This window comes from Solanum verrucosum, unplaced genomic scaffold (assembly GCF_900185275.1).
Source record: "Solanum verrucosum unplaced genomic scaffold, falcon-dt-bn FXZP01000064.1, whole genome shotgun sequence".
NCBI lineage: Eukaryota > Viridiplantae > Streptophyta > Magnoliopsida > Solanales > Solanaceae > Solanum > Solanum verrucosum.
In genome coordinates this window covers 2,552,467-2,576,535 of record NW_026020144.1, presented here as the reverse complement: position 1 = coordinate 2,576,535, position 24,069 = coordinate 2,552,467, and the positions used below count along the sequence as shown (strand labels likewise).

General features: G+C 36.7%; 2 protein-coding genes across 5 annotated transcripts in view; one reads left to right on the top strand and one right to left on the bottom strand.

The window, feature by feature from the left end:
* Window positions 1–24,069, top strand: part of LOC125827593 (COP9 signalosome complex subunit 4) — a 242,593-nt gene that overhangs the window by 130,942 nt on the left and 87,582 nt on the right. The gene's annotated exons all lie outside the window — the stretch shown is intronic.
* On the bottom strand, window positions 993–22,460 carry LOC125827592 (uncharacterized). The gene is made up of 14 exons (XM_049506890.1): window positions 22,224–22,460; window positions 19,600–19,740; window positions 19,371–19,504; window positions 10,886–10,924; window positions 10,709–10,801; window positions 10,502–10,618; window positions 9,677–9,772; window positions 9,061–9,174; window positions 8,355–8,408; window positions 7,065–7,112; window positions 4,495–4,645; window positions 3,607–3,772; window positions 1,886–1,955; window positions 993–1,548 (listed from the first exon to the last, which is right to left on the bottom strand). Exons 2-14 carry the CDS (start codon window positions 19,679–19,681, stop codon window positions 1,291–1,293), a joined length of 1,422 nt encoding a protein of 473 aa, XP_049362847.1. The 5' UTR covers window positions 19,682–19,740; window positions 22,224–22,460; the 3' UTR covers window positions 993–1,290.

The window sequence follows — 24,069 nt, the reverse complement described above, 5'->3', positions numbered from 1 at the left end:
TGGCAAATTGAAGCCACACAGTATATGTTGGTGAGATAATGTTGTGGTTGTAAATAGTGGATGAGAAAAGAAGAAAATATTGCCAAGAAAAGACAAAAGGAAGAAAGAATAATAGCCTCACTGGCAAATGTCAATTCTATTTTTCATTGCTAAATTTACACTAATGTTTGGTGAGACAAATTTTTAAGGGTTTTTGAGTTTTTTCAATTTTGGTGTGTGATGAATTTTTAGGACCACTTATTGAATATGTGAAGGGAGTTCCAAGTGTTTTTGTTGCATTTACAAAACAACCCTATTTACTTTCTTCTCTTGAACATTTTTTTTTCAAGGTAGTGTCCGGATCAATTTACGACTATTTCACCGGGAACCTCTTATGTTTCACGAATGACTAAAACTCACAACCTTCACTGGGAACCTCTTATGTTTCACCATATACCGGATGGCTAAAACTCACAACCTTCGGGTTGGAAGTGAGGGATGCTTACCATCCAAGCAACTCCCTCTTGTATATATTAGATAACTCTCTAATTCCAAAATTCTACATAGCATGATTAATAATCTGTTTAAGATCATCAAATTCAAGAATCTTTTTTTTTAAAAAAAACTCTTCAATCATTCAACGATCTGTTACCATTTTGCTATGTAGTTTTGTTTCTTCAAATGCTGGAATAACAGTAGGGACAAATGCTATGTTTATAAAGTAATCAATAATCAATAATGTATGAAAACATAAGAAGTTCAAGACAGTAAAACCCTACCACTACTAGCACCTGACACAACAGGAGTGAACTATCATGTTTAGGAGAAACTGAAAGTACAAAAGCAACTAATAAATATTCCCACCAGTCCCAATCTATCAAAAAATTGAGATATTCTGTCCTTTTCACAGTTTTCCAGCACTTGATACTAGGATCTCATCAATACTAATGAAGAACTATAAATTCCAGCATGATTTGCTGATACGAAAAATGAAATAATCTCGAGATACTATAAAGTTCAAAACATCTCCAGGGGATATTACCTCAAAAATAGGCATTAGCATCTAACACAAAAATGATTTAAATGCCCAACAAAGAACTACGAGGGATTAGTTTCCCCGAAAAGGAATGCTGGTTGAATCTTGTATATTATCTAATGTCTCGACCTTCAAGGTCGTACTATACTATTGACAAGAAATTCTTGTATGATAAAGAGGAAAAATGGGATCCCATAAAAGCTTTCTGCCTGGCTTGAAGAAGGTTGTTCAGTTGACTTCTAATGAAGTTGGTAGGATCTGTAATGTTCCATAGTCTATACACTGTAACCATTTGGGTCGAGTAATTTTTGTTCATCATTTGGCTTGTCAATCGTGGAGAGTTGAATATTTTGTTTAGAGTTCATTTTATTCCACTCATTCTCTACACGGAAGAAAGCCCACTGGAAACGACGGAAGATCTCAAGCGCGGTTATTGCAAACACTGTGAGATAATTGTGTCGGAGATGGGAAGAAAGCTTGTATGTCCACGTGCATCGCAGGATGAGGTTGGTTCCAATTACCCAAAAGTAGACCTGCAAGTTCCCAATGGTCAGAGAACTACACCCCCAATACTTTATGATAAGAAATTTATCAGAAATGCCAACTTAGAGGCTATCAAGATCTTCATCTATGGAGGGTATTGTAATGTTGGTTAAAATTATCAAGAAAATCTAACATCAATTCCAGCTTCAATCAGATTTATGAAAATAAAGGGACCACCAATAGAATCATCGAATTTTCCCTCAACTTTAGTCTAGAAAAAAAAAATGTCAATGTGTAATACACAAGAAACTGGTAAATTGACCAACCAGTAGAATGAACTTACAAAGTTATGGAAGCAGTAGTTATAAGCAAAAGGCATAAGCTTACCCATTTCCGCCCGTATAACAAGTATGATAATGCATTTGGTCTGCTGAACTTGAAAATCCGAGTAAAGCAACTAGCAGAAAGAAGAAAAATATTTGAGTTAACAAGAGAACAATCTCAGAAAGACTCATCTAATAAAAGTAACAAGTGGTATGTGGCAGACTATTATAAATGTGTGATTAAAGTAAAAAACATGGGAATTGATTCATGCAATCGATTTTGACACATCTCCTCCAAATCATCATTTAAACCATTACTGTGATTCACCCTTCCTCCTTTAACCCTTATTTCTATCTCCTATAGCCTCTTTGTAACCGAGAAATCCCCCAGGGCAAACTGGCCAAGTTTTGAAACTCAGCGAACAATGAGCCTACCCCTTTATCCTTCTCCACTTAATTACCAGGTTTTGTGTTCATGGCAGGGAACGACCATGTGACATGTGCCTAAACCACATATCACACTGGGCTCTGAACAAAGCCCTTGGGCCCCATCTCCTATAACTATTTTGTCTCACCAATCCCTCACTATTTTCATTTCAAGTGGAATTTATGCTTAAATGGTGATTTCAAGAAACAAAAACACAGATCTGATACGATTTTGTTTACGTACAATTTCTTGTTTGTTTGCAAAAAGTAGCACATGCTTACTCCTGTCATACTCAATAACATGCTGTAAAGTTCAACTCAACTTCAAAATATTCGTTCTCCTTTTTTCTCTTTTGAACATATTAGTGGTGTCCATGTTAGCTTGTGTGCAACCCATCCAGTCCATCAACACAAACTGCCCATAATCCAGATAATCAAACCCACAAATGTTGGAGTAGATGGACTCATACCGAGTATCGTAGCTGGGATTAGAACCTAGGATCTCTAGGTTGTTACTCCCATGCCTCGACCAATCAGGCATCCCCTTATAATCTTATATTCTAGTATCTCTGTCAACCTTTTTATCAATAAGGTAGTACTTTTGTCATTTTTGATTCAATATTTTGTGTGACTTCAGTGTTTACAATTCTTGATTTGATGAGCCTTCACCCCTTATTTTATTGTCTGAGTTTGTGAAATGTATATGCTCCTTTAACAACTTTAGGAATTCAATGAAAAAACATGGATTTCAAGAAGGGGTTTTTTGTGTAGAATAGTGGAAGTAGATGAAGGATGCATCAAGAGAGATAGATTAAGGAAATAGATGGAAGGAGGCATCAAGAGAGAGAAAAAGTATTAGGACACAGTGGTAGAGTAGGAAAGTGCAGTGTACAAATCAAATTACACAAGATTCTATGCAAAATAGGGCAAATCACAAACATGAGAACTCAATATCCAATCTCTATGCAGTACTTTGCAAAGCTGAAGAGTAATATATGTTTTAATAGATTACCCAATCAAATTTCTAGGAGTACATTTAATAAAGTAATAAACATGTACTTTAAAATGCGGGAAGGTAGAGAAGTTTGATTGGAAGGATGCTACATCAATAAAAGGTGGTACTTTGTCAAATTTGTCATTTTAAAAACAAAGTCAGCATTTGGGATGCTAAAATATAAGGCATGTCAATTGAAACAGCTGAAAGGCAGCAAAATCAAAGAAAAATATAGATAACCAAAACAAAGTGTGAGTCAGATGAGCAATAACTGGGTAAAAAACAATTAAAGCATTAGTGCCCACATGCGGTCCGAAAAATTAGCTAAAGCTCCGAATAATTAGCATGAAAAAGATGTCACTGACCTCAAGTCCCAATCCCTTGTCAGATCCCAATAGAATGAGTAGAGCGAGTTCACCACACCAGACAGAAGCCATAAAGGACGATAAATATTAACCCAGTTGTCAGGGAAGACGTGATACTTAAGGGCTGAGAGAAATATCACAGGTACTGCAGTCGAATATTTCAACGCTGAAATGAAATGTTAATGATTAGCACTATTAAGTATCGACCCAATGTTAAGCTGAAACCTAAATAAGTAAAAGCAAGTTGAAGAGAGAGAGCTTATGTATAAGACCACCCTTAACAAATGAAGAACTTGGAACATTACTACTTTCCCTAGGGTCAACATTGAAATGGAGTAACAATGTAAATTATGTGAGACACTCCAGGATACTTCAGAGACGTCTTTCTTTTAGGGAGCAAAAAATGTAAGCATAGAACGAAACCAAGATGACAAAGAGCAGGGTAAGCAAAGCATTAAACTATTCATCATTTTTCACTCCATTCTCCCAACAGTTGCTGTTCACAATGAATCAGATTTCTTCCAAGTTTTCAGGCTTTAATCTTCAAATCAGCACTAAAACTTTCTACCACTATGTAAAACCCTCAAAGCCAACCCGTTTCCAGAAAATTTCAGCCCACCAAAGGAGCCTCAAAGCCAACCAGGTATTCTTAGTTCCACAGTTAAATGAAGGCTAGTGATCTCTCTCCCCACTTTTCTTCATCAGCTCTTGGAGTTTTAATCATTGTTAAAAGCAACTAATATGCACTATCTATTCAGAGAGAAATTGTTCCTTTCAAAGTAAAGCATAAAAAAAATCTTTTAAGAGAAAATGCTGACTGGCATTAACCTACAAAGCAACTCACTCCTCCTTAGAAATAGAAAGACAAAAGACAAGACAGGAATTTACCATTCAACAGGGTAGTCTTCTCTCTAGTATCCTTATATTGCCGAAGACATTGAAACAGACGGAAAAGGTAAGGCAATACAAGAACAATGGGAATTGCAACAGCATGACTTCCACAAACAGAATCGGCTTCAAACCATGCAATGGTAGCAACCTGCTTATGCCATTGGTTATCTTACAGGTAATAGAGCAAGCATTCACAAAAAAACTCTACAAGTTAGCCAAATTCTAAAAGATTCTCTATTACAGCGGCAGCAAAAATATCAGAGCCTGGTTACCTACTCTTATATGTAAATATAGACATATATGAACTGAAAATTATTTGTAGAAAACACTGTCCTACCACTTCCTCAAACCCAGGGAAACAGCTCTCTTTCAATTATATAAATCCTTTCAAAGGGAGGACAATGCAGCTAAGTCTATACCTTTTACTTATCAAAATAATAATACTCCCTCTGTTTAAAAAAGAATGGCCTAGTTTGACTTGGAACGGAGTTTAAGAAAAGAAAGAAGACTTTTTAATCTTGTGGTTCTAAATTAAAGTTATGTTAAATGTACCAAAATTCCCTTTAATCTTGTGGCCTTAAACATGCCACGTGAAGTGTCAAAAATACCCCTCAACTTTGTTTTATTGGTTGACTTTGCCCTTATTGTTAAAATGAAGTTAGTTTTACCCTTACCGTTACTAATTTCACCATATATACCCCTCATTTGACGGAAAACCCCAAATTGACCCAAATTACCCGATTTTAAAAAAAAAAAACCATTCCCTTTTTTAACCCAATGCCCCGATCCCTTTTGTCTGGTTTTTGGTGGAATTTCACATTTTCACCAGCTTTAAGCCTAAAGACCTGCTACCTCCTCTTCAACATCATCTGCTTTTTCTTCTTCTACATCATTTTCATTGATTCGTCGTTGTTTTCTCCCTTTGCGGAACATTCTCACCAGTAGGGTTTTCTCTAGCTGCTGAAGGAGCGATCCATCCTTGTACGACGTCGTCGGTGAGAGCTGTGGATTCGTTAGGGAAGTGTTTCCGGCGAGTGAAAGTGGAATTGGCGAGAACTGCATATGATACTGAAATGGACAGATGAAAGGGGGATTCTCTTACAAAACCACACTCTTTTCTCTTCGTTCGACAAATCTCACACACCGACACTCCTTACAATTCATTATTTTATCAAATCATCGTTTGTGAACGAACAATTGAGTCAAATTGGTACTTGAATTTCACTGTTTCAAATAAGAAGTTAGATCTTAATCTTTGATCATTCTAAAGTAAAGTGAAGCAAATATGGATGTTGATTCATGGAGTTTTCATCTATCTTCTGTTTCCAGGTGATCAATCTGCTTTTCAGTCTCGATCGGATAAGTTTTTCCCTTTGTGTCTTAGAAGTGTTGAGATTTTTTTAATTAAAAATTGGATTTATATGTGATTTATGCTGTTAATTTTGGTGTAGGAATGAAATGGGAGAATCTTGAGGCGGAAATGTTGATGGGTTTTGAGGAACTAGACGTGGATGATGATATAAGAGAGGAGTTCCCTTGCTGCTTTCGTAGACTTTGATGGGTTTCCATAGGGCTGCTGACTTGAATGGACTAGAGTAGTGGGAGAGGTGGTGGTTTCGGCGACGGTGGTGGAGGAGATCTCGGAGAGGGTGGTGGCTTTGGTGGTGGTTTAAGTGGAGGTGGTGGTTGAAAACAAAGTTGAATAAAAAAAATGGGTTATATGATTAATTGGGTCGGGTCGGGTTAAAATTGGATAATTTAAATAAAATTGGGTTATTTGGGTCAATTTGGGGATTTCCATCCAAATGAGGGGTATATATGGTGAAATTAGTAACGGTAGGGGTTAAACTAACTTCATTTTAACGGTAAGGGTAAAGGTCAACCAATAAAACAAAGTTGAGGGGTATTTTTGACCCTTTTCCCTTATTATAATTATAATTATGCAGCTAAATCTACAAACTGAGCAAGTTCCACTAATTTGACTGAGGAACAGAATGGAAGGATCAGTTTTGCATATATGTCAATCCCACTGTTCTTCTAGATTATTACGAGCCCTAAAAGAACCAATCATTTCTTGACTTGAGTGAACCATAACAAGAAGACAGTTGGTCACCTAGTCCATCAAAAATTTCTTAAACTTCAGACTATAACACTGCACAGATACTGATCTAAAGCTGCATTTTTTTTTGTTGAAATATTAGTGCACTGATCATAACTTTTAAATGAATGGACAAGTGATGGGTGGACATAATTTTACAGCAAGTGATGATGCGAATCATACATCATAGCTGGAGCCTAGAAGACAGTGATTCAACTAAATGAAACACTGTTTTTTCTTGTCAAAATAGTAGATTCCAACTCCCCATGAACCAATAGTAGTGTTTCCTCCTTAGTGACTTGAATGCCCAACTTCGTGTGAGGTGGAGGGTCTCTTCCACTAGACCAACCCTCTCTTGTTGATACCTCTATATGCAATTTGTATTATCACAAAAAAAAAAAAAAAAACTAGCAATGTCATGTCAGTTATCCTTCTTCTCACCAAAAGCATAGGACAGAGAGGAACTAACCTGGCGATGAACCATTCTACAAACGGAACGCTCCAAATCTGAAAATACCTGCACAAAAGTATGAAAATATTGGGCATTGCACACCAAGTGACAGAAGTTATGCAACAACACTCTCTATGAGAAGCTACAACAATAGGTATGACACAAGAAGGTGAAAGTTTGTACATCTACAAGGCTTTGATCACCAAATATGTAAGCTTCCACAAAAAAAAAGTAACAGGCCGTATAATGGAATAGATAATCTTTCACATTCAAGACAAATGTATATGAGATTGATTTGCCTGGATTCACAGTTTTGGTTTATGCCCAAAGTGAAGCAGACAACTCATAAGAGCTTATAGTTCACCATCTAAAAGGACAAACTAAATCTGGGAGCAATCACTCTGGGAATGGATCATCAAATCGGCTTGTAACAAGGTAACTTAGTCTAATGTTTTTCTTCTGGCTCAATCGACAATAGACAAAACAAGGAGGTTCCAGGAGGATCAATTGCTTTAGGAAAGAATTTAAGATCAGTACATCAACCACGTTAATGGTATGGGTAGATAATAAAGAATCACTTTAATCTCAGAAGACAAGAAGAGAATGAACAAAGATGACAGAAAGTTAGAAAAGCTGGCAGCTTTTGAAAGGGTTAAAGGACCAAGTCTCAGAGCATTGACATGAGAAAACTTCATAGGTTCTTGCTTTACTTTTGGACTTATTGTGGTTCACTCAAGAGTCAACAAATTGAACCCAAACTAGCAGAACCTAAAGTTAGATCAGTTCTCTGTTTTCATGACACGAAATTGACCTGCTCAGGCGGTAACATCTTCTATAAGCAAATCCATCAAGATATTTCATGAGATATCAACTAACGATTTCGCCCGTCCGCAACAATGATGGTACAACCTGACCAATGCATTAATATGATGATAAATCTGAAGTCAGAAGTTTATGCAGCTTGGAATATGGTCCTATACTGCTCCAAAAGGTAGTAAAGCTAACTAACAATATCAAATGCTATAGTACGAATTAAGAAAAATGAGGAAACATTTATGATTTTCCAGATATATTTTTCCACCAAGCTAGTAATGAACTAATCTTAAGAAATAGATGTGACATACTAGTTTGTATCGAAAAGAAATGTGTACTAGAAAACAAAAAAAAGGTACTTAATCCTACTTGTGAAACAAAATTGTTTAGTTGAAAATATGAACTAAGCTATGCCACATTATACAAAAATATACACACAAACTAATGAGTTATGTGTCCTCTTTTCATTTGGGGCAAGAAGAAGAGGATGCATACCTTGGACATAGAAGTGAATATATCAGCCAGAAAGAAGTCAGCAAATGATATTGCCTGCATTCACACCAAAAAGAAGCAATGCATGACATCAGACAAATAATAATATGGAACCCCTCTATCAAAATTAGCATGACATATTTCATTTTTGACATTAATTCCAGGAATCTTTGTGAGCATGATTCACATGATGATTAGAATTTTGAATGTAAGTGGTTAATCCTCTAAAAGGTGCTTCATCATATTGCAAAACTAACATGGAAATGCTCTGAAGCAGTATATATACTTCGAGAAGTCAAATAAGAATCCACTTAAGGGGAGAAGGAATATTTTTCTTCCAAATCAAACCAGATCTATGTGGAATGATTGGCGTTTGAAGACAATGAAACTCTGTTTAAAAGATACCAAGTTCTGCTATATCAGCTATTGCTGAAGTACTCAATTACTTCAAAATTCTTACTAAAATGCCAGTCAAAGTTACATGGAAATTTGTAATAATGAAATAATCACCCATGCTGATATTAATGGTTTCAATTGAAAAAAACTGCAATACAATATAGAAATAAGTGAATTACAAAGTTTTTTCAGGAAAAATATAAAGAGCTTCATATCATAATGATTTTTAAAACTGATAGATCAACAGGGCAATTTTTATGGCTAAAAGTCAAAAGTATTTCTCAAAGTAGCCATTAGATTAACAGAAACATACCTGGAATGGGAAAACTATCCGCCAAACAGTCCTTAAAAAAAAGTAGCGAGATGACAAATAGAATATATCAAATGGAGAAATCAGAGCCATGGCAAAAGCAGCATATAAAAGCACCTGCAATGACATAAGATTCATTACAATAATAGAAAAGAAGCATCACATTTACAGGACTTCTGCGGTACCTGCCAATTAGATGGAGTGATTACACTAAAGATAAGCAAGACTTTGCTACAATAGTTGCCCCTAAGACCAGAAGCATTTGGCACAGCTTTCAAAATAGAAGTGTAGAAATATAAATTCTGATGCCAAATTTTCTGGTTAAGAGGAGAATTAGAAGTTTTGAATCCTTAACAGGATAATACTTCTGATTCAATGCAACTGCAACACTTGCGCATTTTGTATGACAGTATGGGCAAGCTGAAGAACTTGATTTGAACTCTTCCAAGCCCGAACAGAAGTTGGGCAATTATTATGAACCAAAAATGCTCCTCTACCCTTTTAATAATTTGATCAGAAGCTTTTCCAGGAATAACGACAATAATTCAGATTGAATATGACTTAAATTGGATAAAGAAAAACTGTTAACAATCAAATGGGAAGGAAGCATCTATTACACTGGTTGAGATGCAGCTAACGAAACTTCTCCATGTGAGTAGAGATACAGATAGGCTGTCATGCTTGTCGGCACAATCATCGTCATCCAAGTAGCACACTGCATTATCAAGGGACTTCTAATTTATTTCTGTTTGTACAAGGAAAACAAAAATCTAACAGCCAGTTCAAGGAGAACTAAGGAAGCAAAAGTCATGCAATAGAGATTAGCTTCTCCTTCTACCTCTTTCCTTCAATCTGATTGGAATGAAGCAAACATATCGCAACACTCTCATCAAGGCACTTAGACTTCACGTACCATGGCTTATCAATGTAAGTGACATGATGCATCGCATAAAAACAGGCAACTTTATTTAACACATGACATCTGATCTGATATTCAAATCTTACTGCAATATTTTTGAAAAGGCTGTACAATCTTCACTGACAAACAGGCTTATATTGCCAAGCCTTAATGCTCAAAGCTCCACATTTAGCTATTGAGACAAAAGTAAGCTCAAATAATAGTTACCCATGCTTAAGAATGTAGTGTAAATCCACATATTGCACTTTAAGTGAGCACATGATGTTTCCCTAGAAAGTTTAACGAGCATATTGTTGCAACAAATACATCAGCACAAAAGCATTTAAGTAAAATATGAGTTGGTTAATAGATGCATCAACATGCGAGACTATATAGGCTCATGACAAGTGTAAGCTACCAGTCAAGTTTAACGAGCATATTATTGCAGCAAATGCATCAGCACAGAAGCATTTAAGTGAAATATGAGTTGGTTAATATATGCATCAACTTGCAAGACTATATAGGCGAATGACAATTGTAAGTTACCTTCCAAATCTCTCTATGAGAGAGATGATTCTGATCAAGGTCAAAAATTTTAGTGTAGTTGACATTAGCCTGTGCAAAAACCCATAGGTTTATGCCCCAAAACCAAACCATCATGGTCTGCAGCACCAAAACCAAATAAATGCAAATAAGAGGAATGTTGCTGAAAGGACTACTGCATAACCTAGTATTATAATGATCTTCACTAACCATAAGGAGAAGAGGATTGTAATAAAGAAAAGCCTCATATAAGAATAGATCGCGAAGGTTTGCGCTCATTCTCATGACTGAATCCCAGCTGATCTGCAAATTAAAAGAAAATACTCATTAAAGATAATACAAATATGTGAACCTAGTACATAACCGAAAAAGGTTGGCCTTACTAACCTTGCAACAACTGACACCCCAAATGAGAAACAGAAGTACCTGAACACAATTAACATACATAGAATCATAAGTGAGCATTTCATCATCACCCTATTCTTAGATAGTTTATGAGGGAGATAGGTGTTTAGATTCTTTTTGGTAAACCCTCTATACTTTTGATGTAATTACTACAGGAGTTCACTATTGGTGTACTTCTATGTTTATAATACCAGTTAGCTTTCTCAAAAAAGAAGAAAATAAATCAAAGAAAACAGCAACAACAATAACAAATAGAAAGCAGGAAAAGAGGCCCCATCGGATGATTAAAGTTGAAGAAATAACAAAGGGAAGTAAACTAACATTTTTTGAGGATATATATATATTATTAGTCAACTTACCACTCTTGGAATGACTGACCTACATGAAAATCACACGATCATTTTTTATGGGCAACATTCCTAAGATACCGTCTCCAATGAGATAATACTGATGATCCCCATTAATATGTCAAAGTAAGCTGCTAAATTCTAGATAAAGCAATAGCTCATCAAGAAACAGAACAGCTTCAGGTGGGCAATGGTGCTATAATTCAATGTTTTGTCCAAAATCCTAATCTATTTTCCTTCTAAAGAAACAAAATGCTATCAGATGCAGGAACTTATGGAGAAAGCAAAGACCAAAGCATCATCCCAGTAGTGTTGGGAGGCACTCAAAAGTCCAGACTGGTTTGAGCTTTTCTATGAAAAGCCATACTTTGGCGATGGTGAGATCCTACTGAAAGTTGGTTATAGAATGTCTCAAACGTAGATTGGGCTGGTCCTGATTTGCATTTGGCTAAAAACGAACTTACTCTCTCTTCTTTTTTGAGCTGGTAAACAGTTAAATTTCATAAAATCAAAAGGCCAAAGTCAGCCGTCTACAGTAAGTATACCAAAAAGTAAAGAACCTCCAAAAAGATATGGTTCTCTACAAAAGACGCCCAATTCTCTATACATCACAGAATACATGGCGCACCAAAAATAAATAAGGGATCAGAGAGTACTCCTCAACTGGCCAAAACTCATTTCTTTTTTTTCTTTTTTTTTTTGAAACTGGTAAGGTTATATTCTTCAGCATTAAGGGCATGCTGGCCACCACCAAAAAGTGTCAATTACAAACTTCCTATCAAATCTACAATCTGATCTGTATCTACTATACACAACTGTTTACACCAAAAGAGTAGAGATACTATACAATTCCATTACACCTTGTGTATGGAATTGGATCTATTGTCGAAACATCTGCTGTTCCTTTCCTTCCAGATTGACCACCATATACATGATGGTATTAACCTCCACCATCTCTTCTGGCTCTTGGTACCCCCTCTCCTTACCCAGCTCTTCAACACGTTTGATGTACGTTCTGGCATTGTCCAATTCAGATTTGAGATGCTAAGGAACAAATTCCAGATTTGAGCAGTGTAATTACAGTGCAAGAAGAGGTGGCTGTTAGTTTCACTTGTCAAATTGCATAAAAAACACCTAGGGACCAGCTGTCTACCCTTCTTCTGAAGTACTTCTTGTGTTAAACAAGCTCTCTTTATCACTAGCCAAGTGAAGCATTTCACTTTTGTAGGAATATCCCCCTTCCAAAAATAGTTCCAGAGGTGTGTTGGTCTCCCTGCCATCACCTGGAGACCTCTTCTGTAAGCACTGTTGACTGAGAAGAGGCCATCTTTGCTGTGCTTCCACAACATCCTGTCTGTGGCATTTGCATTGATGGTCACTCCGCCTAGCATCCCTAATATCTCAGCCACCCTTTCCACCTCCCAATCATTGAGAAGTCTTCTAAAAACTAGATCCCAGCCCTGTTCAATCCAGCAATCGCCAACATTGGCATCAGGATTTCCACAAATTTGAAAGAGATCTGGAAAGAGATCTCTAAGAGGGGATTGGTCTATCCAAACATCCTTCCAAAATTTTGTTTTAGTGCCACTTCCCACCTTGATATATAAATTTGTCTCCATTTGTGACCACAAGTTTCTAATTGATCTCCATGCACCCACACCATAAGGTTCTGTTGTGATCTCTGTACACCAAGGGTTTAACTCACCATATTTTGCTATGATCACTTCTTTCCAGAGGGAATTTCCCTCTTCAGTGTACCTCCACAACCACTTCTTCAATAGACTCTCATTCTGTAGTTTCAAGTTCTTAATTCCCAGCCCCCCTCTGTCTTTGCTAAGTAGAGCGGTTTCCCAGTTTACTAAGCTATAGCCTTTTCCATCCTTGTTGCCTTGCCATAAGAATTTTCTCCTTAGCTTATCCAGATTTTCCACTACTTTTCCTGGGATTGGGAATAGAGACATCACATAAGTGGGCAGAGAATCAAGAACAGAGTTTATTAAGATCAATCGTCCTCCAAGTGAAAGATATTGAGCCTTCCATCCAGAGAGCTTCTTTTCAGTTTTCTCCAAAATATCATCCCATATTTCCAAGGCTTTGTGATTGTTACCCAATGGCATGCCTAGATAGGTGGTAGGCAGCTTCCCAACACTACACCCTAGTATGCCTGCCATCTCTTTTATCTGAGGTACCTCATTCACAGGGAAGAGACTACTTTTTCCCCAGTTCACTTTCAACCCAGAGACTGCTTCAAAAAGTACCAATATCACTCTAATGTAGCTTATCTGTTCTTCTACAGGATCACAAAGGATGATGGTATCATCTGCGTAGAGCATATGACCAATTTCTCTTTCTTCCCCTCCTCTGCCTCCCACTTTGAAGCCTTTGATCCATCTATTTTGTGTAGCAATCCTCATCATAGCATTAAATCCCTCCATTGCTAGGATGGAACAGGAAAGGGGAGAGAGGATCACCCTGTCTCAGTCCCCTTTCTGATTCAAAAAAACCCACAGGTTCTCCGTTCACAAGCACAGAGAACTTAACAGTTTTGATGCATGTCTCAATCCACTTCAGCCATTTGTCCCCAAAGCCCATCTGGCTAAGGATATTTAAGAGAAAAGACCAATTTACATGGTCAAAAGCCTTTTGGATATCCAGTTTGCACATTAAGCCTGGGCTTCCTTCCTTTATTCTGGAGTCAATGCATTCACTAACTATGAGTGCAGCATCCATGATTTGTCTCCCCTTCACAAAAGCCATCTGATGTTTGTTGATCAGTTTATCCAACACTTGCTTCAATCTTTCAGCCAACAGCCTAGCAATGAGTTTGTAGACACCCCCTACTAAGCTGATTGGTCTAAAATCCTTCAAATTGGAGGCTCCCGCTTTCTTTGGAATTAAAGCAATAAAAGTTGCATTAAAACTCTTTTCAAAAACTTGACTGGAGTGAAAAAACTGAATAGTTTTGATAATATCTTCCTTCAATAGGGTCCAAAAAGTTTGGAAAAACATCATTGGGAATCCGTTAGGGCCAGGTGCTTTCTCTTTTGCACACATGTTTAAGCTTCCCAAAATTTCCTCCTCCTCAAAGGGTCTTTGCAGCCACACCTGCTCTTCTTCAGAAATTCTTGAAACATCTAATATTCTTTGATCAGGTCTCCACCCTTCAGTCTCTTTGTAGAGGTTTTTATAGAATTCCTGCGCTGCTTCTTTAATCCTGATTTGATCCTTGGTGATTTCACCCTCCACCTCCAGTTGTTCCATTGAGTTGAACCTTTTATGAGAGGTTGCAATCCTGTGAAAAAATTTAGTATTTGTGTCCCCTTTTTTTAGCCATTGGATTCTAGATCTCTGTTTCCAAGCTATCTCTTCCTGCTTTGCCACTTCTTCAAATTCCATACCCAAGTGAGTCTTCTGTATCAACTCGTCGTCAGTGAGTGGCCTTTGTTCCTGAATTGTTTCCCAGCTTGAGATTTGGCTCAGGATATCTTCCTTCCTTTGCTTCCAATTTCCCTTATTGGTTTTGCTCCATTCTTTAAGCTTTGCTTTCAGCATCTTTAATTTTTCAGCCAGAATATATCCTGGTCTTCCATTCACATTGAAGGATTCCCACCACTCTCTAACTTTTTCTTTGAAACCTTCAACTTCTAGCCACCATGTTTCAAATTTAGAATATGATTTTCTCCACCCTTCATCACCACAAGACAACATGATTGGGTTATGGTCAGAAGCAATCTTTGGAAGACTGCATTGATTTATCTGAGTGAAATTTTCTCCCCATTCTGCACAATGGAGAAATCTGTCGATCCTGGAGGCACAATTATGATCCTCCCCCCTTCTCCAAGTGAAAGATCCTCCAAATAAAGGAGGATCTACCATCTCTAGTTCTTCAATGCAAGCTGAGAATTCTGTCATGGCACCATTTTGCCTGTTGCAGTTTGTTCTTTCTGTAGCAAACCTGGTGACATTGAAGTCACCACAGACAACCCATGGTCCATTAATGCTAATTTTCATCTGTAGAAGTTCTTGCCAGAGCACTCTTCTGATCACTGTATCACAGTCCGCATAGACTGCAGTAATACACCAATTGAAGTCATCATGTATTCCACAGAATTTCCCAGTTAAACATTGACTCCCAACCAAAAGTAATTCCCCCCTCCAAACTCTCTTGTCCCATAAAATCATGATTCCACCACTACTACCCTGGGCCTCTTTCATTAGTACCCCTGCCCATCTATTATTCCAGACGCTTTGTAGAATGTTGTCAATTTGTCCATTCAATTTAGTCTCAACCAAAACTATTATATCAGCCCCCCATTGCTTCAGTAGCTTTCTCACAAGCTCCCTCTTATTCTCCCCGTTTAAACCCCTTACATTCCAAGAGAAGATTTTTACTCTCATTTTTGTTTCAGAGATAGAGTCCTCCCATTAGATCTTGGTTCACCATCTTTGAAGTTCACATCAAAAATTAAACTTCTAACTTCCTTTGGGATTGAGTTGATTGTATTGTTGCTCTTTTGACCCTCTCCTGCCATCTTTTCCTTCCCTGTTCGCTGGTCAAGTTTCTTCAACAAGGCGTATGCTTCTTTTTGGCATCCTTTGAGGTCAATTCCAAAGTGCTGGCTCAAACTGATCATGTTAGCTTGGACCCATTCATTGGCTGTAGCTTCAACATCTCTTTCTTGATTGCTGCTATCAATTTGGATTGGTACCGGTTCTGAATCTGCATACATGACGACCATTGCATCAGAGAAATCTATCTCCTCCCCTGTTCTCTGTTTTTTGCTTTCAGCAGTCTTCTGTATAGCCAAATTATCTCCCTCTTTAAATTTTTGTTTGTGTTTCTTGCCATTCTTCTTTCCCCTCCCTCGCCTCGCTAAAGGGATCCCTTCCTTGTCAAACTCAATTTCTCTAGCTCCATCGAAATTCACAAAGTTTCGATTCTCTGGCAGATTCTTTTCCATAATCGCTTCAATAAAAGGCTCTGTAAAGTTGAGAATTTCAGGGCCTGTTTTAAAGGCTGCAGAAGGGATGTCTTTGGGCTTCAAAGGAATTTCATTGGGTTTTCCTTCAGTGAGCCCATTTGAGAGGCCATCAGCAATTAAATCATGGGCTCCACTTATATTCTCTCTACGCATGTAATTTCTAGGGCACACCCAGTGGTCCTGTGAATTCAAAAACTTCACGTGTCCAGCCACGTGGTTTCTGTCAGCTGAATTTCCCCCTTTCTCGTATATATCGAGTTTCGATGTTCCTGCTCCATCTGCCAGTCTCCCATTTTTGTGTAAAGCTTCTGACCGTTGGGCCAAGATGTTTGACGATCTGAATTCTGGTTCAATCTCCACCTCTCTAGACGGCGAAGCCTCTTGCTTTTTCCGGTATAGTGCCGGTAACTCGCACCATATCGGAAGGGAGTAGATGAGGTCACCGTCAGCCACTTCAATAGATGTTGGAATCTTTTCTTTTGGTCCCCTGACTCTAATCCTTGCCCATCGTAGGTGGTTTTTCAGCTCGGTTTCTTCTTCATTCTCAAGCCATCCACCACATGCATCCCCAATCTCTTTCATCATCGTTGAGTTCCATAAATGCAATGGAAGACCCAGCACTCTGATCCAAAACCATTCAAACCTGAAGGTTTCCGGCAGCGCACATGTGGTCGGCGACCACCACTCAAGGTTCAGGTACTGCCCTTGTCTCCTCCATTCCCCCATGAAGATTTGTTCGGCGGCTCTTCTTGTCTGGAACTCGAACAGAAATAGGAACCCGTTCAAATCGTACACCTGAAGGTTGAGGACTCCCTTCCAGGTTTGATTTGCCCATCTCCTCACGTCGTTTCGAGTAGGGGCTTCATCTCTACCAGAAAACCTTCCTACCAAGCATCTGCGGAGCAAAGTATTCTCCTCCTGAAGACAATTCTTCATCGGAGCTTTAGCTTGGATCTGTTGGATCCATTTGTTGTTTGTAACAGCTCCTTTGTAATTTCCATTTCCAGTGAAAGGTTTGCTTATAAAGGCCCCATCTGTGGTGTTCACTGCCTTTGTACGAGAAATTAAATTAATGAAGCTTTCAATTTTTCCTGCAATTTTCTCCCATCCCTCATTAAAAGTGTTTTCCGGAATAATAATGATAGTTCTTCTATGACCATTGACAGATATGACTGACATAAATCTTCCATATTTATTGAACTTTTGAGAGCAATAAATGTAGGTTGAGACATCCCTACATCTCCACGATTTAAAACTCTTTCCCCTGTTAACCGAGGCTTCACAGAATCTCTTGCAAAGCCATAAAAGGGCATCCTTGCTAAGGACCATATTCCTCACTGAGAGTCTAGTGGTCTCCACCCATTCGTACCATTCTCCTGTCGCCGATGTGGATGTGATATCATACGCCTTACCCCATTCGAAAAGCAATGTTGTTTTCCATCTTGGAGGAAAGAAAAGATGGAGGAAGTGGGTCTAAGAAAAAAGAAGGGACAGCTCCGGTGGTGAAGGACCACCGGAGAGGAGTTTAGACACCCTGAAGGGGCTTCTAAAAATAAATATTGGACTCTGTGCCTGAGAGCTATTAGTTGCATATAGCACCTTTAATGCATACATACCCAAAACTCATTTCTACCCCTTCAAAAGCCCTCATATTTCTCTCCATATTATCCACATTAAAGCAGGAGGAACAACATCCCATGCCCTGCTCTTTCCCCTGCTTCTTCCAGCTTTCCGGCAAAACAACAGGTGCTTCACAGTCCTTGGCATCACCCAAGACATACCAAACCAATTAAACATATCTCACCATAGTCTCGTGGCCAGACAACAATATAGCAGAAGATGACTCTCTCTTTCTCCCTGATATATTCCCTTGCGCCATTTTGCTTCCTAGTTTTCACTCTGTTTTTTTTGTACTTTTATGAATTAATATTACTTTTTTGTACATCTATCCCAAAAAAAATTATAACCAAGAAATCCACAAGGGGCGCAAGGTTCAGAAACTTGGTGAATAACAGGCCCACCCCTCTACCCTTTTTCTATTTAACTACCAGGCTGAAACAGAATTCATACACATGACATCAATTTTTATCTTTGTCAATGTTTGACACCATTCTGCAAATAACACACAAGATTTAAAATTCAAATTCATCTAACTATTTCGATTGAACGTTGATGTAATGTTTCCTCTACAATATAAGCTTAACTAGTACTTAATTATTTTCTACTATATATTATACACAAGTCAAGCTGATATCTTAATGGTCTGATCAAGTGTTGTTGCATAAGATAGGCCAGAGAATACAATTTATGAAGCAAACTTAATGCCATCAGTTTTGTGGAAATCGCATTTTTATAGGATGTTTTTTAGGTTATTATTTTTTGTTATGTTGTTTAGCAATTATAAATAATTTGTGCTACAAAGATATTGCTATTGCATGTTTTTCTTTTTCATCAGCTCCAGCATGGAGAATAATTTGTCAAGCTTTTGTCTTACTCGTGTTAAAAATTGCAAATCCAGACATAGACTTTTCAAACTAGGAACGAATTGAACCCTAACTTCAAGTTCAAACTATGACAACAAATATCAAACATGAACCATAAAACTAGCTTTAAATCACTAGTGACCTGTTTTTGACTTTGGCTAAGAATATATTAGACAACGCCAGGAAACACTAGTGACCTCTTGAAAAGATGGAATTATGAGTGAAGAAGGGCAAAACATAAGAAGTGGTGGAGTATTATCCCAACTTGCATTTGGTGGACCATGTGAAAGGAAAGGAACAATAGCTGTTTTGAAAAAATAGGACTAGTTCTAGTCAAGTACTTCAAATTAATTGTATTTATAATTTACATTTTTGGTGCAAAGAATCTTCTGTAGAGGATTGCTGAATCCATTCTACAATTTTTGGAAGCCTATTAATGTGCAAGGGCTCAAGCTTGTAAATATTGCTAACAACATAGTCGTACTGCTGATGAATAAAAGTTACCATTTTCAAAAAAAAAAAAAAAAAAAGTAACTTTAGATCAGTTCAAACCATATTACAGATCTCGATAACTTAGGCCTGTTCCTGATCTTAAAATCATAAACATTGTATAAAGGTCAAATGTTCATATACTGAAAGTCATAAAAGATCATACCTTAAATCTCCATAAAAGAACAGGAGATGGCATTATGGCCGCGGTGCTCAAAGGTGTAGTCACACCCTTCATTTCATTGACCTCTACGTTGTGCAATAGGGCTTCTACAGGACTCCCTCCAAGCTCAACCGTACCTAGCAGATTACAACTATTAACAGTCTATTTGACAACCACTGAACAAAACAGAGAGCAAGCATCATAGAGCACATCAAGGGAGAACTTCTCATACCAATATCAGAAACAACTGCTCGACTTCCAGACCTTCGTAGATGTGGACTGTTAGCAGGAGCATCCACAAGACTCCCAAACATAGATGAATGGAAGCAGAGACCGAGTATGATAAGTTAAGCAACTGGGATCACCTTGAAAGCTATAGCACTTTAAGCAGGCAAGTAGGAAGACGCATACAGACAACAAGAACATAAAATTCCAAAAAGGAAGGGGTGAAAGAGGACAGATGCAAGGGGATCAAAAGGTAAAACTCATCAATTTGTCAAGAAAATTCACCAGACCATATGGACTGGACTTGAAACCTATCCCCCACCCGCCAAAAAGAAGAAGTCGAATTCTGAAAGTCAATGTCCTTTAAGCACTTCTCCAAGGAAAGTAGAAGCACAAAGGCTTTCACCAGAATGACGAAACCCCAAGAAGTGAAAGCAAATGCATGTAAGGAGAATTTTCTGTCTCTTTATAAAAATACAAAGAAGAATTTTCTAAGTCCTGCTAGGGCCAACTATGCTTTCATCAAATGCAGAAGAATAAACGATGCTCGCCCGTTCCCAGTTTAGTGGGTTACATCTCTCGCGGTGTTCAAATTATGCCAGTACTTTGTAGTTTGTACCCAGATTAGCTGATTATAGTCTTTAATTGTCAAAGGAACATCTCAATGAATCATTTGCTTCCAGTTGTGATGCTCTCTTACCCAATATACACATCAAGTGCAGGGAACTGTCTATCTCCCAATCCTCGACATTTGACCTGAGTTTAGTGATCCAACTATATTTTTGGAACTGTTTAGTGATGCAACTATTATCAACCCTAATTGAGCAATTGAGGCTTTTGGATTTATAGCCTCTTTGGATTGGCTTATTTTAGGTGCTTTTAAGCTAAAATAGTTTTTTAAGCACTTTTGAAATGTTTGGATAAAATTAAAAAGTGCTTTTAAGCACTTGTTTTTAAGTCAAAACAACAAAAATAAGTCAAAAGCCATAAGTTAGAAATCCTAACTTATGGCTTTTGGCTTTTAAGCCAAAAGCAATAAGCCAATCCAAATAGGCCCTTAAACCTAAATTGAAGATCTCCTTCTGAGGTCTACGTCCATGTCAGTTGTCTTTTCCATGATCTTATGTATTGACCATCTCCTAATTATAAATAGGAGTTTGCATGGGATTCTGGCACAAACTTATTTTACCATAGACCATAGTGTTTTCCATTTAGTGATTGAGTCTCTCCTGGTGCCCCTAGAGTTTATTCTTTTAGCAGGTAGAACACCTCTCCGAAGTATACCTTCTTCTTGACTACATATCCAAAGTCAAAGTCATTTAAATAGAGAACTCTTATAGTGTAATCTGACTATCAAGTTCTATTTAATTGGTTTAGTAACTGTACTAAGAGAATTGAAGCAAGAAGCCCAAATTCAGTAGTAGAAGAACAGGAGTCACATTCTATACGAAAAGAGTTATTTCCTTTTTTAAAAGAAGGAATAAATAAATGAGTTCTTAAAAACAAAAAATAAAGGAAGAAAGACAATAGTGGTGTGGCTTGGGAGTTGGACAATAGTATCAGAAAGTAGTCATATTCTTGTCGCAAATGAGTTCAGTTTTAACATATTAAAGGTATAAATGATATTTAGCCTATTAGGTTGGTTAGAAATGAATTAGAGGTAATTTTCTATAACAATCATTTGATTAGTAATCTATCGTAGATAATGTAAAGATCTTTTGAATCAATATAATATCAATATGTATGTGTGCCCTTTTCAAGTGGAAATGGCAAACATGGAGAAATGAAAGAAGAAAAGAAGGAATTATTTTAATAGCCGTGGTATACGGGCCAGCTTGCACACACCTCGACTAATGAAAGAAGAAAAGAAGGATATATGGGCAACGTATGCTTACTAAATAAGTAATCAATGGATACGTAGTTACATATTTATCCTGGTAGTGAACACATAACTTATTTGGATGACAATGTATGCTTACTAAAATAGCAGTCAGGATACGTATTTATACTGGCAGTGCTTCCAAAACCATTTCCAAACATGGGTGCACAAAATAATGTATAATCCTATGCTAAAAAGATGTCCTGTAACCATACACATCTAGAGCCAGAAGCATGGGTTCACAAACACCCACTGGCTCAAACTTGGATCCACCCGGAGAAAGATGGATTTTTACAAATAAAATTTGATACAACTCCAACGATCATTTCATCTTCAAAAAAAATCAAAACTTTAGGGACTACCATAATGTATATTGCAAAAGTCATATTGACCACCCTCAAATAACCGAACAAAAGATCAAATAATCAATTAACTATGTCTTTAGTTGAAATCAACAATATAATATGAATCCCCTATAGTCTATGTCCTCCTTGTTACTCCCATTGTGGCTGAACCTGACGTTAACCTAATGCACTCGCCCTCCTTTTCTTCTTATTTGATCAGTAAACAACAGTTCAATTAATTTCTAGCAACAAGTAATGTTGGAAATTGAAATTCCTTCATCCGGGAATAATCGAAACTCTTTAGATCCAAACATCAAAGAACAAACAAACAAAACTCTCGAATCACCCAACAATTCAAAAAACTCTACAGTAACAAAAAAAAAAAAAAACACAGGAAAGTGAGCATACCTGATGAAACAACAGATATGTAGCAGTGGATCTGATGAAAATCGATTCACATGCAAATGTGAATTGCTTTTGTTATACAGAAATCGAAGAAGAGAGAGAAGACGGAGAGCTCCGTTAGACAAGATCCGGATTGTGATACGAACACTTGATATAGAAGTAAAGGGGAATATGGATTTGCTTCTAAGGAAAATTATAGTTCTATAGCCTAGCAATTACAAATACTAAAATTATATTAGCAAAGCAACCCAAAATACTATATAGTAAAAGCAAAAAAAATGTTTTTGCTAAAAGCAATTTTAAAGGAAACGAAAATACCATAGTATAGCAATTTTATAAATGGACCCTTTTGGATTTTGAAATTGAAATAATTTTAAATATTTTAAATTATAAATTACTAGGTAATTTGTTCGCGCTTCGTGCGGGCATAAGTAATAATTCTAACCTTTTGAACAACCTTTCTAATAATCAACTATTATAAGAAAAAAAAAAATAGTAGGTTTTTAGAACATTTCTACAAAAATGAAACGATTTGACATTATCACATATCTCAAGAATTGTAAATATATAATTAATGATTAAAAATATCTTGATATCTAATCATTTTTATGTTTTACATAATTTATCATATTATATGTTTGATGAAATAATTGTCTTGCTAAAATTGAGTGATGTTTTATGTAGCGATTAAACATCACTTTTTTTATTTTTTTATACATGAAAAATATAGAATCTGATAATTTTATGGTTAAAATAACTCCTTGTGTAAAAAAAATTATGTGAAAGTTTTTGATGATCAATATTAGTTATAAATAAGTTAAGACCATTGAAAAATGTACACCGCAACAACATAAATAAACTTTTTTTAGAGACAATCTACTTGTCTGAGGTCAAATGTTCATCACTTTTCGTTATTATTACTTGGTTACTCTAACAAAATTTATAGAATGAGAAAAATAAATTTGAAACAACAGCTAAATAATATTGTTGACCCTTATAGAAATTCATTATTCGTTAAACTATTGAAGGCCCTTCTAGATGCTTCATCAATACAATTTTACGATTTTTTCAGAAATATGTATGTATAATTCTTGCATTATGAAAGTACACATAGATCAAAATGTTGGATTCTAGACTCATGTTAAAGAAATATTCTAGAACATTACAAAATAAAAAATGAATCTAACCTAACTAACTCAAACGCTGAGCAATGACTTGGGACATGAAGGACAACAAATCTATATTAATAGACATATCTTTTGTATCTTAAGATATTGCTTTTATTTAGAGTAGGTTTTGTTTCATATTCTTCAAATTAAGCTTGTCGAAAATAGTCATAACTCACACCAAAAATATTTAGAAGAGCCGAATGAGAAGAAAAAAAAAGAAAAACATTAAAAAGACGAAAAGCTTTGTCCAAGTGAGATCATATACATACCAAACAAAAAATAATCAATACAATTTTAAGGAGACAACAAACATCGAGAAAAAAACATACATTAAAGGGAGTACACTATGAGATATCCAATGATGATGACAAATCATTCTAACCAGAAAAGTTTCTACATTTTGAAATAAGATACCTCAATAGTAAGATAGTATTCGGGAGAAAAGACGATAGTTGAGTGACTATAATATCTCATTTTTTACTTGTTGTTTCTACAATTGTATATTCCGACTAAGTTACAGCTCTTTCGTGTAAATAGTAAGCAAAAGAAAATAAAACATATTGATTGATTCCTGCAACGTAGGCAAATACCTGAAGTTTACATAAATAAATTCATTCAACTCCACCCAATATTCAGGGAAAATTTTAGAGGTACTAACTGAGTCGAGGCAATATGTATCA

Coding starts and splice junctions, on each gene's coding strand:
- LOC125827592 (XM_049506890.1), bottom strand. CDS start 19,681: ATGTTTGGGAGTCTTGTGGATGCTCCTGCTAACAGTCCACATCTACGA. Junction 19,505..19,599: donor AGCAGTTGTTTCTGATATTG/GTATGAGAAGTT, acceptor GTAATCTGCTAG/GTACGGTTGAGCTTGGAGGG. Junction 1,549..1,885: donor TGTTATACGGGCGGAAATGG/GTAAGCTTATGC, acceptor GGGAACTTGCAG/GTCTACTTTTGGGTAATTGG.